Source organism: Heterocephalus glaber, unplaced genomic scaffold, assembly GCF_053883595.1.
Source record: "Heterocephalus glaber isolate CG9 unplaced genomic scaffold, H.glaber_assembly_v1.0 deba00001447, whole genome shotgun sequence".
Lineage (NCBI taxonomy): Eukaryota > Metazoa > Chordata > Mammalia > Rodentia > Bathyergidae > Heterocephalus > Heterocephalus glaber.
Genome location: NW_028258299.1, coordinates 3,223,508 through 3,242,639, shown reverse-complemented (window position 1 = coordinate 3,242,639; position 19,132 = coordinate 3,223,508). Strand labels below are relative to the sequence as shown.

At 60.7% G+C, this 19,132-nt stretch overlaps 1 protein-coding gene across 8 annotated transcripts in view; it reads left to right on the top strand.

Annotated features, from left to right (window-relative positions):
• Nphp4 (nephrocystin 4) overlaps positions 1 to 15,669 on the top strand; it is a 101,499-nt gene extending 85,830 nt beyond the window's left edge. For all 8 annotated transcript variants that reach the window (XM_087214589.1, XM_013065202.3, XM_087214588.1 and 5 more), the window contains 14 exons: positions 2,460 to 2,620; positions 4,230 to 4,395; positions 6,942 to 7,067; positions 9,182 to 9,387; positions 10,295 to 10,521; positions 10,649 to 10,835; positions 11,361 to 11,444; positions 11,903 to 12,059; positions 12,474 to 12,559; positions 13,041 to 13,126; positions 13,804 to 13,975; positions 14,224 to 14,403; positions 14,654 to 14,797; positions 15,184 to 15,669. In XM_087214589.1, coding sequence (XP_087070715.1) covers positions 2,460 to 2,620; positions 4,230 to 4,395; positions 6,942 to 7,067; positions 9,182 to 9,387; positions 10,295 to 10,521; positions 10,649 to 10,835; positions 11,361 to 11,444; positions 11,903 to 12,059; positions 12,474 to 12,559; positions 13,041 to 13,126; positions 13,804 to 13,975; positions 14,224 to 14,403; positions 14,654 to 14,797; positions 15,184 to 15,324 — 2,123 coding nt within the window. In that variant the 3' untranslated portion in view covers positions 15,325 to 15,669. The remainder of the gene's footprint in view (positions 1 to 2,459; positions 2,621 to 4,229; positions 4,396 to 6,941; positions 7,068 to 9,181; positions 9,388 to 10,294; positions 10,522 to 10,648; positions 10,836 to 11,360; positions 11,445 to 11,902; positions 12,060 to 12,473; positions 12,560 to 13,040; positions 13,127 to 13,803; positions 13,976 to 14,223; positions 14,404 to 14,653; positions 14,798 to 15,183) is intronic.
• The last annotated feature ends 3,463 nt before the right edge of the window (positions 15,670 to 19,132 follow it).

Here is a 19,132-nt window from a genome sequence, read left to right as displayed (position 1 = left end):
GCGAGGCCGCTTCCCACAGGGTCATTTCCAGTCCGGGGACTCTGAGGAGTCCTAGGGTTCACTGCCTCTGGGTTTTACTGTTGTTTTCTAGTTAATTAAGCTTTGTCTGCCTTTCCTGTTTCCTTCTTTCTCCTCTCTTTTAGTATTTATTATGATGGGCCTGGTTTTCTCTAGCTGTGTAGTGCCTGCATCTGGTCCCTGTGTTCACAGTGGTCAGGGGAGCGAGCTCCCCTGATGACTGCTTTGTGTTTCGTTGATTCTGACAAGTTGTATTTTCATCATGGTCGCCTGTGGAAAATCTTCTAGGATTGTGTTTGCCCTTTGACATTGTTGTTTATGAGTAAGTTGTGTAACTGTTCTCAGAATTTTGTCACTGATTCCTAGTTTATTGCAGTGTGATCAGAGGACGTCATTTGTGTCATTTCTGCCTTATGGAATGCACTCAGGTTTTCCTTGTGACCTAGTTACCGTTGGTTTTTATTAATGTAGCAGATGTACTTGCAAAGATGTATTCTGCGTTATTGGGGCACAGTCTTTTGCACCCTTACTCGCTCACTTCCTGTTCACTGGATCTGCCCTTGGATGGGGGTGGCCGCTCCCCACCATTGCTGCGTTCCCCTGCATCCCCGGGTCCCCAGTTTATGTGCTATGTAGATCTTGACAGCTCTTCCACAATGACAAGTGTTAGTTTTGTTTTTTTTCCTGGAACTTGGGATTGAACCTAGAGCCTTCGCACTGAGCTGCATCCCCAGGCCTTCTGTACTTTTTATTTTTAGACACCATCTTGCTAAGTACCAAGTTGCCCAGGCTGGGCCTGGGCTTGTCATCCTCCTCCTGCCTCAGCCGCCCAAAGTGGTGGGATGACAGGCGTGCACCACAGCGCCCAGCTGGATGTTAGCGTTGTGAAGTGTCCATCATCCCGTGGCTGTGGGTGCCTGCGAAGGGCCGGAGGAGTTTGAGAGCGGTGGTTTGTGAGGGTGGCAGGTGTGGGGAGGACGGAGCCGCGTTCTTGGTGCTGAGGGTGCTTGGGAGCGGGTGGGTGTCCTGTGTGGTCCCTTGGGCAGCACTTGGCGGACTGTAGGGAGCCTGGTCTCGGGCACGGCCACCGAAGAGCTGTTTGCCCCTGCGACAGGGAGTCAGCCGTCTGCGCCTGCAGTGGGGAGTGGAGGCCTCTCCTAGGGGCCGAGACTGCCACCCCGGGCAGTCCTCGCCGCCCGCCCCTCGGCAATGCCCAGTGCGCCTGCGGTCACAGCCGGGCCCCTGTGTGTGCTGGTCTCGTGCAGGGCCGGCTGTGTGGAGTGAGTGGCAGCGTGGAAGGGAGGGCTCAGGTGGCGGTGGGGCAGGCAGCCAGCTGGTGGGGAGGGCGGAGGGTCAGCGGGCAAGGTGGGCAGAGAGCGCCACCCGGTGCCACCATGGAGGTCCCGTGTGCTGCTGGGGTCCTCCTCGTGGAGGCGGGCGGTGCTGGCCCATCCTCCGTGACCCAGGGCGCTGGTGCCCCAGGGGCCGGTGCAGGGCTCCCTCGGGACGGGATGTGTGCTGCGCGCTGGGCGCTGGCCTGGAGCGCAGGGCACTGAGAGTGCAGCGCCGGCCAGCGGGGCCTGGGGATCTGCCTGCGGTGTTCTCGGTGTTGCCAGCTCCCCTGGGCCCTGCCCATCGTCCTTCAGGCTGCTTATGGGGCCCCTGGGCCTCCACACCCACTGCCCTGAGCCCTCACAGCTGGGCCTGGGTCTCAGGCTGTGGCCCTGTCCCCGCCATTGCCCTCCCCCCCCCCAGTGCAGGCACTGTCACCTGGTCTGTGGCCAGGCTCTGCAGACCCCAGCCAACGGGTGGAGCAGACTGTGCCCCCTCCGAGGTGGGGCTGGGCCCTGCCTAAGTACAGCTGCCGTTACTGACAGCAAAGGGAAAATGTTTGGAATGTGTTTCCCAGCATCGCTGTTCCCTGCGCTTTACCTAGGGATGCTTTCAGTGGTGTTTCTGCCAATTTAGAATGAAGCATGTGCGCCCTGTCCATCTGTCTGTCCACCTTAGGGCAGGCTTCCCACGTGGCAGGTTCAGAGCTGGGTCTCTGTGAGCTGTGTGTGTGTGCTGTGTGTGTATCTGTGTGTGAACCTGCCAGTTTGGACAGCAGATGTAGCTACGTTTCCCCCTCCACTCTGGCCCTGGCGTCTCATCAGGGCACCTGTTCCCATCCGTCGTAGACTTTTCCAGGAGTTGGTGAAAGCCAGGAATCCTGCTGTGGGACTTCACTGTGTGTATGGGGAAGCAGTGTAGTCTTCCAAATGCACACTTGGTTTTGTTAATTTGGGTATTTTATGGTGTTTTTGATGAATGTGTTTATTAACTGTCGCCATGACGGAAGCAGAAGTTAGTAATCATGACCAGAGCAGAAACTGCTTCAAAGTGTAAAGGTGATAAATGACTCCAGTTACTCCCAGACTCAACTGGGGCCTCCTCTGCAGGGCCCCCAGGCTTGCAGCTGAGGTATGCAGTGGGCCCCGAGTTCCTGAAGCCAGGCGAGCAGCGCTGGTTCCTCCGCTACCTGGCCGTGCACACGTTGCAGATCGACGTCTGGGACGGGGATTCGCTGCTCCTTCTTGGATCGGCCGCTGTCCCAATGAAGGTAGTGAGCTTCCTGCCCAGTGGGAGGGCTTGGTGCATGTCCCCCTGAGACCAGCCACACTGGCCTCGCTGGCTGGCAGTGTTGGTCCCCTTCCAGCCTGCCTGACTTGGCCATGCCCCCCCAACCTGGCAGCCTTGCAGCAGGGAGACCCCGGATCTCTGCGCCTTCTCCCCATGTGTACCACGTGCCTCCCGCCTTCCCTCCCGACTGGTCCCTGGCGTTGTCCCTGCTGTGTGTCCAGCATGGTCCTGATGCTGTGCTGTGCTGAGGAGCCAGGCAGAAGGCGGTGGTCTCCACTGGGGTTGGCCTTGTCCCTCAGCCCTTGTCCTTCTTTGCCATCCCCACTGGGGACAGGGTGGTCTCCCCTGTGAGAGTCCTTTCACCCAATGCTGGGCTGGAAGCCAGGCCACGCTAAGTGCAATCGGAGCTGGGTTCTTAGCCAGTTCCGACTCCAGCCCGCATTCCTCACTGCTCTGCTCCCCAAGTGGTTGAGGCCCCCTTGCCCGTAGGACCAGTTCAAGAGGGCGGTGTCCTGGCTCCCCTGCGTTTACCACTCAACGCCTTGTTCTCACTCTGACTTCCTTGCTTCCCAGTGAGGCTGAACGTTGTTTTTTATAACTCCTGGCCTTAGGCCGAAGGAACCCTCTTGTGTTCGGGGGTGAAGGGGTACACGGAGTTGGTGGGGCGGGCAGTGTGCATGAGCATCGCTGGCCGAGTAGGCTGCCGGGGACAGGAAACCCCAGGCCCTCCGTGGGGGCTCAGGGCAGGGCGGCTCTGCTCCCAGACACAGAAGCAAGAATTGCAAACACCGGGACCTTAATCGGGCCCCCATCTTCTGTTAACATGCCAGGGAACTCAGTCCAGAGAGGGCAGCCGGGAGCCCGTGATCCCGCCCTGTCCCCCCGAATCAGGGCTCAGGCAGAGGTCTGCGATGGCCTGTGACATGCAGAGGGCATGTATGTGGTGAAGAGTCCTGGTGGCCAGGGTCATGTGTGTTCTGTGCTCACCCTGCCTAGGCCGCCCCGCCTGGCATGGAGCTCCTCACCATCTGCCCCAGCCCCGCAGCCCCTGCGCGGCCCTTGCTCTGGCCCCTGTGCAGCCCCTGGGCCCCTGCTCTGGCCCCTGTGTGGTCCCTGGGCCCCTGCTCTGGCCCCTGCTTGGCCCCTGGTCTGGCCCACCCTCCCTGGACTCCCAGCTCTGCTGGGCACCGGGCCTGGTCTGCAGCCTCTGCCCAGCACGGGCTCAGCTTTGTCCTGCATGTCCAGCCCGGGTCTCGGTCCTGGACACCCAAGGCTCAGGGTCTCTGCCTGTCCTGTTGTCCCTTCCATGGCCTCTCCTCCCCAGAAAGACTGGCACGTGCAAGCCCCGATGTGTGGGCAGGGGAGGCAGCTCCGTGCAGTTGAGCGGAGCTGCTCTTTATTAGAGTCTGTGGGAAAGACCTGTGTTAAAGACTCGGTTTTTAAGTAGCCTTGGCCATGGGTCCCTCTTGATTACTCCCACCCCTCCCCCATCTCCGCGGCCCTTCCCGCTGGCTTGGGCGCCGGCCCTGTCCCCCTGCAGGGCCACCTGGCTGTGGGGCACGGTCGCACGAGTGCTCTCTCCTCCGCAGCACCTCCTCCGCCAAGGCCGGCCAGCCGTGCAGGTTGCCCACCAGCTGGAAGTCGTGGCCACCGAGTATGAGCAGGACACCCCGGTGTCTGGGTTCGGCAGTGTCAAGCCCATCGGGGTCCACACGGTGGTGCAGGGCCGGCTGCATCTGACCTTGGCCAACGTGGGTGAGTGTGGCGACCACGCGTTCCCCAGCTGGAGCACCGGGCAGTGGAGCCCAGAGCGTCACGCACACGAGGGAAACCAGCAGGATTCACTCAGCGCGGCCCGGCCGAGTGGAGTGTTTCCTCAGAGCACTGTGACCTCGGGTCGATGGTGTCTGGCTGTGGGCGGGCGTGGGTGGGCCAGTCCTGTCCTGGACTCCTCAATCGAGAGGTCAGAGGCGTCTCGGCCTAAAGCCAGGGGCTGCTGCACCCACCCGGGGCAGAGATGCTGGACCTCGTGACACCCGCTGCCCCTCCCTGGAGGGCGCTCAGAAATGCGTGGGGGCTTCTGGGCAGGCAAAGTGCAAGATGCAGTGGGGCCGAGTCCTTGGAAGTTTCTGGAGCCCTGTCTGTGAGGAGGGTACTCGGCTCTCTGTCATTTTACCAGGGAATTTTCCACTCCCCTGAACCCCACCCGGTTTTCAATCCCAGAGGCCCGAGGCCCACGTCCGCTGCCCTCGTGGGACAGCTCAGGGTGGCAGGGCCGCGTGGTGGCAGTGGAGCGGGGCATAGCTCATTAAGTCCGGCCGAGGTTCTGCCTGCTTGTTTACAAATGTAGAATCCGAGGCAGCCGCAAAATAGACAATATGGAAACAGCAAAACTCAATTAGGTTCCGAAGAAATAATATGAGCCTCGTGTGGGGGCAGACGCTCCTCAGGAGCTGCGTGCGTGCGTGCGTGCGTGCGGGGCGTCCTGCTCCCTGGGCCGCAGCAGTGATTTTGTATTTAATGCACCAGTCCACAGATGTGCAGTGACTCCAGGTCCTAAAATCTTATCTTCAGAAGAAAGATGGGCCCCGTTCTCTGTTATCTTAAATTGTCATTTCCATACTTTGCCTGCAAGAGAGAGATAAGCCCGTGGGAAGCAGAGGCTGATAGGCAGTGCCCGGACGGGACTTGTATGCGGCGGTCGGGAGAGCTGCTCCCACGGACAGGTGCTCCACACCGCTGTGCTTGGCCTTCCTCTGGAAACGCTGCATTTTTTGAGAAAAAAAAGAGTTGTGGTCTTTATTTCTCTATCAGCCTGGGGAGTGTGTGCTGGCTGCGGGTGACGCCTGTGGGAGCCTGCAGGGAGGCAGTGGACGGAGCTGCGCCCCAGCTGTGTTCCCAGCGTGTCTGGGCGTGCTCCAGCTCCACCCAAGGCTCCTGGAGCCTCGGGTCTGAGAGGATGTCTGTCCTCTTCTCCTGCAGTGCCCCTGGGGAAGGCCCCAGGCTGGGAATCTGCATCTGGCTCGTGAAACAGCTGGAGGAGGCAGCTGAGCACCAGCACCTTCCAGAGTTGCCTTTGGAGCTGTGATTTTTGAGGGACCTGGGGAGGAGACAGTTGCAGGGCTGTGTGACAGGGAGGAGAGTCACAGGGAGCACCCCAGATGACCAGCCTGGACGGAAGGGACCCTGCACGTGCTGTCTCGTCAGCTCGTGGGCCCCAGGCTTTTGCTGGAGTTGCTCTGTGTGCTGCAGTTGCAGGGCCTGCCTCCCCTGCCCACACATCTGGGCTTGCACATACCAGTCTTTCTGGGGGCATGGCCTGCTGTTGCCCCTGTGCCTTCAAGTCACCAGCTGTCATTCAGAATCAGGAATTTGGCCACTGTTCCCTCAGGCCTGGAGGGGCTGAGGATGCCTGGCCAGGGCCCCAGGAGACATCCTGCTGGGCTCCCTGGGGAGGATGGCACCCTGCCCAGTCCAGCTCAGGTCAGAGCTGCTGTAGGGAGATACGTCTGCCAGGCAGCTGGAGCTGTCACCCCGCTCCTGGGCTGGGTGGAGGGTGTGCCCTGCCTGCACAGGCACATAGCCTCGGAACACCCAGCATTGCATTGGCCCTGAGAACAGCAGAGCTGCAGGCAGGGAGGGGCTCCTGCTGCTGAGATGCCCAGAAAGATGCCAGGATCCCCAGGCCTGCGAGTGTTTGACTCCACCCTGATGGGCTTGGGGAAATTGACAGCCCGCATGTCACTGTGAGTGCTCACAGACATGTGTGCGGGATGGGCACCGCCCCCTGGGTTCATGACCCTTTGCATATTCCTGGACAGCGCTCCCGTCCAGCTGGTGCAGCTGTGGCCATGGTGGTGTCTGCTCTGTGGATGTGCCGTCCCGAGGCCGTGCTGCTGCCTGCATTAGGGAGACAGCTGTGTGGGAATACACCTGGGCAGGCTCTTTGCCCTCAGGTGTGCATGTGGCCAGGCCTGACCTTGAACAGCCCTCTGCTAGAAGAGGCTGAGATTGCAGGTCAGAGACCCCCAGCATGGTAATTAGGACAGAACAGCATGGGAGCCAGAGAGCAAGGGGCGACTCAGTGCCGGCAGTGGGTACAAACCTACTGATGAAAGGATCCAGGAGAAACATCTTGCTGTTCTCCTTACAAGATGTGTTCTGAGCAGCGAGGCAGGGACAGGGGTCACTGGTGGTCTGAGGGGGTCGATGGCACCACGGGCCAGACCTCCCGGAGGTCCGATCCATTCTGCCTGCGCCCCTTTGGACTCAGGGTCTCACACCAGGCACTTCCCATTCAGGTCACGCATGTGAACGCAGAGCGAAAGAATCCTGCTCGCTGCCACCGTCCAGATCTCGGGTCATCTCGAACGACGGAGCCAGCCGCTTCCCTGGGGGCAGCCTCCTCACGCTGGGAAGCCAGAGACGTGAGTGGGTGCCGCTGGCCCACACGGGTGGTGGCAAACTGCATGTGTGAGGGGTGGAAGCTTACATATGCACATGTGTGTGCATGTGTGTGCGTGTGTGTGGTCCACCGCCCTCTGCATCTGGGGCACCTGACAGTGGCCCTGTGTCCTGTAGGCTGCAGACTTCCGTGTCCCTCCATGTGGGGACCAGGCAGCTGGCTGTTATTTCACAGAGACACAGTGCTGCTGGTGGCCTTGTGTGTGCTCTGCTGCCACCACAGAGAAGGGAAACAAGGGAAAGGTCAGGGCGAACGTGGACTGATTTTCAAACATGGGTTTGAAACTCCCTGTTGGTTTCCTAACCAGTTTCGGAGCTTGGGGAAGAAAGATTTGGGTCTGGGAGCGAAAGACCTGGGTGGGTGAAAATACTTTCTACAGCAGGGAAGCTCTGGAGATTTTCTGTCCCCTTAAAACTGAAGAGCCCACAGGCCATTTGCATTAGAGGTAGGAAGCGCTCTTCAGGTAGAGCTTCCCCCAGATGTGGCAGCGCCTATGTGAATCCCAGCTTGGCCTGAGCTGTGTCGTGTGGCTGGGCCTCAGACCCCACTGGCCTTGGACTGGGCTCCAGCTTGCTGGAGGGGACAGGGCCTCTTCGTCCTGTCTTAAATCTCGGGGACCCACACATCCGGTCCTGGGGGCTTCAGGGAGAGGGGCCGCATGCTCAGCTGGTGCAGCAGGCCACTCATGACCCAGGCATGTCATCTGTTCTGGGCCTCCGCCCTCATCCTAATGTCAAATAGAGTGAGGCGGAGTGAGCCGAGGTGACCTGGCCAGTGATGTGGGGAAGGGTGGTGAGCTTGGACGGGAACCTGGATCCCCAAGCCCAGAAAGTTGTGATCCGGAGGGTGCAGGTTGGGGCTCAGTGACCCCAGGGGGCGGCACCAGTGAGGACCTGCTGAGAGGAGTGGCCGGGAGGCGTTCTCTAGAGAGGCTCTGGGACCAGAGGTTCTGCAGAATGTTAAGAAGGCTCCAGTGTGCCCTGCTTCTCAGCAGGCATGAGCTTGGTCACCCTGGAGCCTCATTTCCGGTTCCACTGGAGCCGGGAGAGGCATTCGTGGGGCTGATGCTTTCCGAACACTTGAGCTCATCCTGAACCTCCCAGCCCCTCCACAAGGCCGAGGCATGGGCGTCTCAAACCTGATTCCAGGCTGCACCCGAATACCACAAATGCTCTTCCTGGGCAGTGACTGAAGATGTCTAAATTGGCTCCTAGCATCAAAAAAGCAATTAAATGGCTTTAAAATGGAGCAGAGGCGAGGCTTGGAGATGGCACTTGTGTCCTTGTGGTGAGGGAGCCGCAGGGAGAGAAATGGCTTCTGGGAGGCCATGGATGCCTGCTGATCGGAAGTGGAGCTGCCTGGGGATCCATGGCTTCCCATGGGAAACTTCTGGTGGTGCCAGAGTTCTGGGGGAACCAGGCCCAAGGCTAGCGTGCTCGCTCTATCACCCACCTTACCTAGACTGTCAGTTGGGACGTGGTATTGTCTCTGAGCACAGTTCCTGGGACCCCAGCAGTATGGGAGAGGGGACAGGCGTGGGGCAGGGCTGCTCACCTGCTGAGCGCCTCTCCTGTGTCCTGGGTTGGAGTAGAGCCACTCGCAGAGGATCGGGGCTGCCCTGGGGCTCAGGCAGCCCGGGGTCAGCTGGGGCCCTGCTGGGAGGCCCAGGCCAAGGGGCCCCTTGCAGCCTGGTTCCTGACCTGAGCTCGAGCTCACCGGGCACGAGGTGGCGTGGGGACCCAGTCACTGGAGGCAGCTGAGAGCTCCAAGCCCCGCCCAGTGAGCAGGGCGGGTGGAGGTGTGGAGTGGGGGTTCAGGGACTCCCTGGAGGGGCTGCCCGAGCCGAGGCCTTGGTCCCGGGCAGCCAGGATCAGACCTCTTTTGAGTGAGAGGCCGGCAGGGGGGGGCGTCATGGAGCTCAGACTCCAGTCCCCATCTTCAGCCGCGTCTCGGAGCTGCACAGAGCAGACCTGTCGAAGAGCCGGGCCTGCCCTAGGAGGAGGGTGCAGGTGCCCTGTCCGCTAGCACAGCGTGGACGCCATGCACCACCCCGACCCCTCATCTGGCCCTCGGCAGGGAGGAACGTGGTCCAGGCGCAGAGGCTGGCCGACGTGGACAGCGAGCTGGCCGCCATGCTGCTGACCCCTGCGCTGGGCGGCCGGGGACCCTGGAGCAGCGGCCGCGAGGTGGACGCTGTGCGCAGGCGAAAGCTGGAGAGGATGCGGTCTGTGCGCCTGCAGGAGTCGGGGGCGGAGCCCGTCAGCCGCAGGACGGCCGTGCTGGTGAGGGCCTCCGAGCACAGGCCTCCAGAGGCCAGGTCCTCGCGAGCTGTGTCCCCTCACCCCCTCTACCCAGTCCTGGTGCAAGGAGAGGGGACAGCGGGACTCTGAGTCACCAGGGTGAGAAGCTGGCTCATGGTTGGCTTGGTGGAGCCCTCGGAGCCAAGGATTTAAGAAACCTGAGGGCCCGGGCTGAGTTCCCGTGCCTTGGGTCGTGTAATCACTCTGACTGGAAGGATCCCCTCGTTTCTCTGCACATCGAAATAGACCCTTTAATAGTTTGCAACTAAGGCAGGGCAGCTGGGTGGGGTGGTGCACGCCTGTAATCCCAGCGCTCTGGGAGGCTGAGGCAGGAGGGTCACAAGTCTGATTCCAGGCTGGGCAGTTGAACAATTTAGTGAGGTTTTTGTCTCAAAAGAAAAAATAAAGGGCTGGGGATGTAGCTCAGTGCAGAGGCCCTAGGTTCAATCCCCAGTACTAGAAGGGAAAAAAAGAAGGAAGTGAGGAAGAGAGAGTTTGCACCCGGGGTTTGCAGGAGGAAGGAGCTGCAGGGTGCTGAGGAGGAGCCCTGGGTCTCGGTACCTCAGGGCTGCCTGTGTGTGAAGCACCGCAACTGCCCCAGGGGCTCCAGGGTAGAGCCCATGCCCACCGCTTCACAGGGCAGCGCGCTGCTCGGGGAGGCCTCCTGGGAGCATGGGGGAGACCCCACCCCCAGGGGCAGTGGTGCTAGGGTGCTAGGGACCTCCAGGGGGAGGGGAGGCGGCCCCCTGCCCTGCTCCAGTGGCAGCTAAGGCCCTGGGAGTGGAGTGGCCCGCCCCCCAACCGCACGGCCAAGAAAGGAGCAGAAGAAATGGCACCCCGGGGAGGGGCGTGTGCCCAGCCTGTCCCCAGCGGGCCCTCGTGTCCACAGGCCCAGCAGAGCGCGCGTATGCAGCACTCCCGGGACCTGCAGGTCATCGACGCCTACCGGGAGCGCACCAAGGCGGAGAGCATCGCCAGCCTGCTGAGCCTGGCCATCACCACGCAGCACACGCTCTACGCCACGCTGGGCACGGCCGAGTTCTTTGAGTTCGCCCTGAAAAACCCCCACAACACGCAGCACACGGTGTCCATCGAGATCGACAACCCCGAGCTCAGGTGAGAGGCCTGGCCCGGCCTGACCGGGGCGTCTGTGGCAGGTGGGGCCAGCTCTGCGTCTGCTCACGCCCTGCCCGTCCTCTCCCGCTGGGGCTGCGCGGCTCCTCACCGCCGTGCTCTGGTGCAGCCTCATCCTGGACAGCCGGGAGTGGAGGTACTTCAAAGACGCCGCCGGCCTGCACACGCCGCTGGAGGAGGACGTGTTCCACCTGCGCGGCGACCTCACCCCCCAGCTCTACCTGCGCCCCCGGGAGACCGTCCACGTCCCCTTCAAGTACCAGAGCTTCTCCGTGGGCCCACCAGAGCTGGCACAGGTGCTGGGCATGGGCAGAGTGGGACCCTCCGTCCCCGTTCTCGGTCTCAGCGTCCCCAGGTCTGCAGGGGTGGCATGTCCCTTAGTCCCTGTTGTCCCCTTGTCACTCAGCAGGCTCTCTGCACCTGTGTGTCGCCATCCTGGTCCTTTTCTGCGGGGACAGGGTTGAAGGAGCGGCTCCTCTTGTAAACCTGGGCAGGGCTGGGAGGAGAGGTTCAGCGCCTCACCCTCACCCGTTTGCCGCGTGCAGACTCGGCCTGGGGTGGGGGGGTCCTCACCAGGTGTGTGTGGGGTGCAGGGTGCGTGTTGCAGCTTCTGCCTGAGCTCTTGTGCAGCTCTGGCTATGTGGCCAGGCCGCAGGACAGAGGCGACGGCAGGTGGAGTGGGGACCACCCTGAATCCATCCCTGAAACGCGTCCCTGACAGACTGCTCTGTTTCCTGCCTGCTGGACGAGGCTGGTCAGGGAGACGGTGGTGGTCGCCATGGTCCATACTGTGACCGCTTGTGCTGACCGGCTTCTTGCAGGCCTCCACCGAGCTGAGGGCCGAGCGGGGCAGGGATGCTGGAGCACCCTGGAAGTCTGGTGCCACGCCCACTAAACATGCCAAGGTAAAGGGGCAGAGGGGACGTCCTTGGCGTTCCCGGGCTGTGCTGTGAGCCAGGAGTCCTCTGTGTGGACTCGGTGAACCTTTCCCTAGGGATCCTGGCTGAGCTCGAGCTTGGGGCAGGGCTGGGTGACAAGGGCCTGCGGGCAGCCACTGGCCACTCCCTGTCCCCAGTACAGCTCAGTGAAGTCTGAGTGGAGACTTCGCCAGGCAGGCCTTGCTTTACTCCCTCCCGTGGAGTTTGGCTTCGGCTTTGCGGAGGGAGCTGTCTGCTCCTTGTCTCACGCTTGGCCTAAGCCTGAGGCTAGCTCTTCCCTCTCAATGCGCGGGGAGCCCCAGCCACCCCATCCTTGTGCCCAGAAGTTTTGGGAAGAACATTTTCCCCTGCCAGCTTAGCTCAGACAGAGAAGCCACCACAGGCGCGCATGCCTGTCCTAACACCGGGGCTGCCGCTGTCCCTAGGTCCTGTTCCGCGTGAGTGGCGGCAAGCCCCTGGCCGTGCTCTGCCTGACTGTGGAGCCCCAGCCCCACATGGTGAACCAGGTCTTCCGCTTCTACCACCCGGAGCTCACCTTCCTGAAGAAGGCCATCCGCCTGCCTCCCTGGCACACCCTTCCAGGCAGGTGCCTTTGTCCCTGCAGCTGGCAATGTCGGGTTCAGCCTAGTGGAGCGGGCGTCCGTCTCCCCTAAAGCGAAAGGCAGCACGGCGCTGCCACCCCCACAGGGGGCTGTGATTCCTGCCACCTGCTCTCGCAGCTTGACATGGACGCTTTGTGCTGCCTCAGAGCTGGCATGTTGGTGACTCCTCAAGTCACGTGGGACATGGGACATGAGGCTTGTGCTGGGGACGCCGCTTCCTCACGACAGCTCAGCATGTTCTAGCTCTGCCCTAGAGGCCACTTCCATTTTCCTAGTCCTCACCCCTGTGGGTGGCGGGTCAGGTGGCACCCTCGTCCACATCCCTGCAGCTGCCACGCTGCATGCGTGCCACGCTGGGGTAAGGTGGTGGCACGGTCCCCGCTCCCTGTTCCAGGAGCTCCTGTGGGAAGACCAGGGGAGGAGCCAGCAGTCCACGTGCGGTGCAGCGACCCAAATGTCATCTGCGAGGCCCAGAATGTGGTACGTCCCATTGGCCCCTCAGGCGGGTCCTCCCTAGTGGTCCCCTCCGGCCTCTGGCAGCCGCCTGTCCTGGCATCGGGCGACATACTTCTTCCCATGCCGAGGGTGTTGGACGTGGCCCTGAGAGCTCCGCGAACGAGTCCTGTTTTCTCTGCCGGCGGATCGGCTCTCTGCAGTCAGATGTTAAGAAACGGCAATTAAGGTGCTTATTAATTGCCATTGTGCTAAGGATAACAGCAATAATTGTATTATGACAGGTTAGGAAGCCAGATAGAATCTGTAGAATGTAATTATTGAAATCAATATAAAATCAAGAAGCCAATGATTTTCTCTTGCAATGAACAAAGCAGTGAATGGCGCTAGTGCAGGAGTGAGCACACTGGAGGGGCGGGACTCACAGCTGCCAGGACCCCCAGCCTGGGCCCTGCCAGACCCAGTGAGAGGTGGCACTGGTGCCGACACGCTCTGCATCTGTGCACAGGGCCCCAGGGAACCCCGGGATGTGTTTCTGAAGGTGGCCAGTGGTCCCAGCCCCGAGATCAAAGACTTCTTTGTTACCATTTATGCGTAAGTGCACAAGCGCAGCAGAGCAGGCAGCTGGGGGGGGAGGGGGAGGGGGAGGGGTGGGGGAGGGAGGGGGCAGGGGCCATCCCCCCCATGTCCCATTCTGTCCCAGATGCAGGGCAGGTGACCGTGCCTTTGCTCTGGAGCCACAGCCTGCGTCTCTGCACTGAGGGCTGGGGCCCAGGGCCCGGAGGGGCCATCCCCAGCTCCAGGGTGGCACAGGTGGCCAGAGGGACGTGGGTTGCACCTCGAGCCCTCCAGTGGAAGGGCAAGCCGACTTGTGCCCAGCCAGGGCCGGGAGGGACCATGGCTCTCCTTTTAGCCCTTGGGGGATTTGCATGGCTGCTCCTGTGCACCTGAAGGTGGTGACCGAGTGGTCCCTGGAATTCTCTCTCCTGGTTGAGTCCCCAGTGCAGCCCCTGTACTGTCCTCGGAGCTCTGTTTCCCAGCCCTTCACAGGCCTTTAAAACCGGGGCCTGGAGGTTCGCTGCATGGCTTCTGAGGAGGGGCGAGGGCTGCGCCCCCTCATCTCCACGCCACAAACAGGTCACTGAATGGGCCTTGTGACCACCTTACCGTGAGGCTGTGTCCCCGCAGCATCTTCCAGTAGACCTGGGAGTCCCGGCGCTGGGCTGGTGCCCGGGGCCTGGGCGGGTGTGGACCTCGTCTCCCCTCTGCAGGGATCGCTGGCTGGCGGCACCCGTGCAGACGTGGCAGGTCTGCCTCCACTCCCTGCAGCGTGTGGATGTCTCCTGCGTCGCGGGCCAGGTGACTCGCCTGTCCCTTGTCCTCCGGGGGACGCAGACTGTCAGGAAAGTGAGAGCCTTCGCCTCCCACCCCCAGGAGCTGAAGGTAGGACCGTAGGGCGCGGGTCCCTCGGCTGTCGAGGTGCTGCCCGACTGTTCTTGTGACAGCTCTGAGCGGGGATTTGCGTGGGAACCAGGGCGTGGTGGGGCGGGGAAGGTAGAGGCCTGAGGTCTGGGCCCCTGCCAGGCCGAGGAGTCAAACCTGTGGGTTCAGCGGGGAGCGGGGCTTGGACGCAGGGAGGCTGCTGTCTGGAGCGGAGGGGCTGCGTGCTGACCATTGTCTTGCCCTTGAAGATGGACCCTGCAGGTGACTTCCTGCTGCCCCCCCATGGGGTGCAGGACCTGCATGTGGGCGTGCAGCCCCGCAGGGCTGGCAGCCGCTTCGTGCGCCTCAACCTGGTTGATGTGGACTTCCACCAGCTGGTGGCTTCCTGGCTCCTGTGCCTCTCCTGTCGCCAGCCACTCATTTCCAAGGTCCGTACAGGGGCCACACAGGTCCAGGGCACGGGGGCGTTGCTGTGACGTCAGCGACAGGGAGTCACCGGGTGTCACAGCTCCGTGTGGCTAGTGGGAGGGCAGCACCGGAGGGCGCTCTGTCTCACCTACACAGACCGAGGGCCCCGGGGTCTGGGCCGGGCGCATGCCAGGCTGGCTCAGAGTAGTGGGGAAGGCCCGGTGCCAGTGGCTGCGAGCATGGCTACAGCTCTCCTGCCCTCCTCCCCAGGCCTTCGAGATCACCATGGCAGTGGGGGAAGGGAAGGGCGCTAACAAGCGGATCACCTACACCAACCCCTACCCGACCCCGAGGGCCTACCGCCTGCACAGCGACCGCCCGGACCTGCTGGAGTTCAGGGAGGATGCCTTCCAGGTGCGCGCTAGTGGCCTGGGGCACGTGTGGGGTAGGCTGTGCCAAGGGGCCTGGGTCCTGAAGTTCCTCTGTTTGGGAGCCTCAGCGTTTCCCATCAGGAAGGACCAAGGCCCAGGGCGGTCCAAAAGTGTCAGTCTGGAGGTTGGTGCAGCTTCTCCCGAGGGGTGGCAGGGCCTCAGGTCCCCTGGGGTGCTGGACACTGAGCTACATCAGGAGCTGCGCCTTTCAGGCCTGGGGTGACCTCTGGGCACCGAAGCTCAGGTGGCCCTGGATGCCCTGAGGGTGACAGTCGCTGCTGGGAGCGTGTGTACCCTGTGTCACACATCTGGAAGTGGCCAGCAAGGAGCAGGCCGGCATGGCTGGGCCCAGCTCTGCATTCTTTCCAGGTGGGGGGCGGAGAGACCTACACCATCGGCCTGCGGTTCTCCCCAGGTGGGAGGCCGGGGCAAGAAGAGATCCTGATCTATATCAACGACCATGAAGACAAGAACGAAGAGACCTTTTGCGTGAAGGTCACCTACCAGTGAGCGCTGGGGCCCTGTCACCGGGCCTGGGCCTGGCTGAGGGGGGAAGTGTCCCCTGGTCGTTTCTGTGGCGGCTGCGTCCAGCTGAGCTGCTGCTCACACTGCCCGCATCCATGGGGCCGAGATCCCAGGCCTGAGCGTGAACCCTGGTGGCGGTGGTGGCCCTGCCCTTGGTGTGCATGAGAACCACTTTGTCCCTCCCCAGCCCAGGGAGATCGTCACCGTCTATAACTTTGTTTTGATTTGCTTTTAGCAAAATGTATTTTATAAATCATCCTAAGTGATAAAATTATATTTTTCTTACTGGATTTTGTACGAACATAAACTATGATTTGCTGTAGTGTTTTACAGCAGTGTCACTTTGCATTTGTTTTTAATAAGTTATTGAGAGAAACACTGTGCTTCCCGCACTGCCCTGACAGCGCTCTCGAGTGTCTCCTGCTGCCACTGGGTCACAGAAGCCTGGCATCCCGAGGAGGAAGAGTCGAGAGCCCAGGCAGGCCCCGCACTGGGGAGTGCGGACCCCAGTGTGCCGGGCGCTGGCTTCTCGCAGGGCTCGCGTTCCTGTGGCAGTGCACAGTGACCAACGCTCCGCTCTGGGAGGCAGTCAGTGGTGGCAGTTGGTGCCCCGAGTGGGACACCGGCCGTCTGTCCCTGCGGCTCAGGGAGAGGCCTCGCGTGTGTGTCAATCCCAAAGGTTGGAGCCCAGGCTCTGTCTCATCCTTGCTAGAGATGCTTCCCAAGGTGCCGTCCGCTCTGCTGGGCAGAGGAAGCAGGAATTCACCGGTGCCTCTTCCCCTTCTGGTGCTGGGCTGGGGACCACCGACCCTGTGGGCCTCGTGGCCAGGTGGGCGTCTGTCCTGGAGAGGCGGATCCTGGGCCCAGGAGTCCCCTACCACTATTCATCTGGCCAAGACTGGAAGAGCAGCCGTGCAGGGGCTCAGGCTCTCATGCCCCAGGTTGGTGCCCATGATGTTCCCATGTGTGCCTTGGTGAAATGCCACTCACACTGTCACTTGGACTTGCCCTGCAGGACAGTGTGGCACTGTGGTGTCTGTGTGGGAGCATTGTTACCACCCTGATGAGCAGGAGCCACGGCACCCAAGGGAGACAGTGTTCCAGGCTTGGGGAGCAGGTGGCCAAGTCCCTCCAAGGTGGGCTAGGGGCAGCGAGCTCCCTGTGGGCAGAACACAAGTGTCACTGGGCTGATGAGGGAGCACTCATGCCCACGAGGGAGCAATGGCCTGGCCCAAGCACCTTAGCTGAAGCCGCGCTCCTGCCATACCTGGCACTGCTCGCTGCTTCATCTGGCCCGGCCTGGAGGGCAGGGTGTCTTCCTGAGATGGGCCTCGTCTGTCCCCCCAGAACTGGCCTTTGGGGACCCCAAGGCAGGGACCAGGGGGCACGCTGTGTCCTGTCAGGCGGCACTGAAGGCTAATGGAAAAGTGAGGTTGGGTGTGAAGAAGCCCAGATGTCGGTGTTAGGACTTGGAGTCCTCTCTGGGCAGCTGATGGAGGGAGGGGCAGAGGAGCAACAAAGGCTGAGAACAGCCAGGAGGGCCGAGGGCACAGACCAGAGACGGTGCCAGGCTGAGCATGGGAGAGCAGGTGCCAGGGCTGGAGGCTCTGGAGTCTCCTCTGGCCCTGACCCCAGCCCTCAGTCAGCAGCCTGTGTCCCGCTCGCTCCCTCCCAGGCCTGATCTGCCCCCTCATCCCCCTCTCTGGCCCATCCTCCTCCATGGCATCCTCCTGGGCAGGGCCTAGGCCTGGGCGCCGTGCACTCCCCTCTTGTGCTGGGGCTGGAGCTGGGTGTGACGTTGGGTGTCCTTTTGCCTTTGCACGTGGAGAGGCATTGGGGTGGGGGCTCGTCTCCTGGGCACAAGACCCCAGGCTAAGGTTGCTGTGTGCTCTAGGCTGCAGAGGACAGCCTGCCCCTTCCTTGTGAACCCTGAAATGTTCTCAGAGGATGCTTAGCATGGACCAGCGCTGCAATTCACTCAGGTGATTTACATGAGAAAGCAGCTGCAAGGAAGCACCCCCTCTCCCTCGCTTCCCTGCCTCCACCAGGAGCCTGATAAGGCTGGAGCTGAGCAGCTTTCTCCTTGCACAAAGGGAGGCCATCTTTCAAAGGAGCCTTATCATCTCCATCAAGGGCGTTTCTGGTGTAGTATTTTATTTCCTCCCTCCTCCCACTCTGCTGAAAGCTGCGTTTAGCTAAATGGAGTCAAATGAAAGCCAGATGAGCTGCTTTACTTTCTCACATCTGATGTGATTTAATGCTGTTTGTCTCCATTTAGAAATAAATTAAAGCACTTTTTAAAAATTGTTATTCTAGAGTACAAGAGGCTGGGAAAACAGTCATTATGTGTCCCCAGCAGTGCTTCCCTTCCCAGGGACTGATGGATGTGCTGAGCTCTGACCCAGGGCCTCGGGGCAGGAATAGTTGGCTTATGTCTGTTGTGGCCTCAGCACAGTGGGGACAGACTGCGTGGTCCACTGGGTGGCTGTGCAGATGCAGAATGTGGGCACCCTTCCTGCCCAGGAAGGGGCTGGAGCCCCACCTGCTGTTGCAATCTTAGGGCCATCTACTGGTGACCTGAGCTGGTCCTCAGGACCCTTGTGAGCCCTGAGCCCTCTCTCCATGCCCAGGTGCCCACCTGGACTAATTGGCCATGTTCCCTTGCTGCCCTGGCCTTGATAAGGCTGTTGTGGGAGCTTTCGAAGCTGCCTGCAAGTTGGAGGATCGATGATTGAGGAATGTTCACCCCATCCCCTATCTACAGGGGTTGATTAGTGTCCCCTTAAAATGTGTCCACCCAGAACCCCAGAATGACTGTCTTGCTTTCTTGTTGCTGGAACAGAATACCTAACACCCACAAGTTAAAGGAGGCAAGGTTTATTGCAGCTCAGAATTTATAGAGGTTTTGGTCCATTGTTGTTTGGTTCCAAGGCAGGGCAGCATGGCCGAGGAACATAGCAGAGGAGAGAAACAGTCCATGGCAGGGTAGGCAGGAAGCGAGCAGTGAGTCTTCCTTTCCCTTTTTCTTCCATTCAGACTATAAACCCATTGGTTAGTTCCATCCATCCCCGGGGTGGGCCTTCCCATTATCCACACACAGAACTGTGGTAATCCAATCAGCGGACTAATCCAGTTATCATGCACCCATGATCCAGTATCACACACCCCTGAACCAGCCACCTCCCAAAAGCCCCACCTGGGAGTGCATGAGGTTTTGGGGGACATTTTAGATGTAACAGTGACCTTATTTGGGAAACAAGGTTTTTGTGGATGTCATTAAAGGAGGGATCAAAATGAATCTCATTGCGTTAGGGAGGTCCCACAACCTAAGGAATGTTCTTAGGAGAGAGAAGGAAATGAGACCTCACTCTCCCCTATTCCCTTGGACTGCTGGAGGGGGTGTGGTCTCACCAACAGCTGTCACATTGTCCCCTTACTCGTCCTTGCTTCCCTGAGGGTAGCATGGGGCCACCAGCCCCAGTGTCTTCCTGCCACCACCATTGTTGCTTTGGGAGCTATCCTCTATGCTGCACTGACAGGAGCTGCATTCTTGGCTGACTGCAGTGATTCCCCTGTCACTCTGGGCCACCATTGCTGCCTCTCTATGGAATGGCTGAAAACTGGTGCTCAACAGGGCAAAGATGGGGAGGACCAGGGGCCATTGCTGCTATCCCCGAAATCCCTGAGCCTCAGAGGGTCATGGTGACCACAGTAGCCTCTCCTGGAGTTCCCTCAAAAGCAGTGGTAAGTGTGATTTTATCCCCACTATTTCTGCAGAAATGCAGAAGCTGTC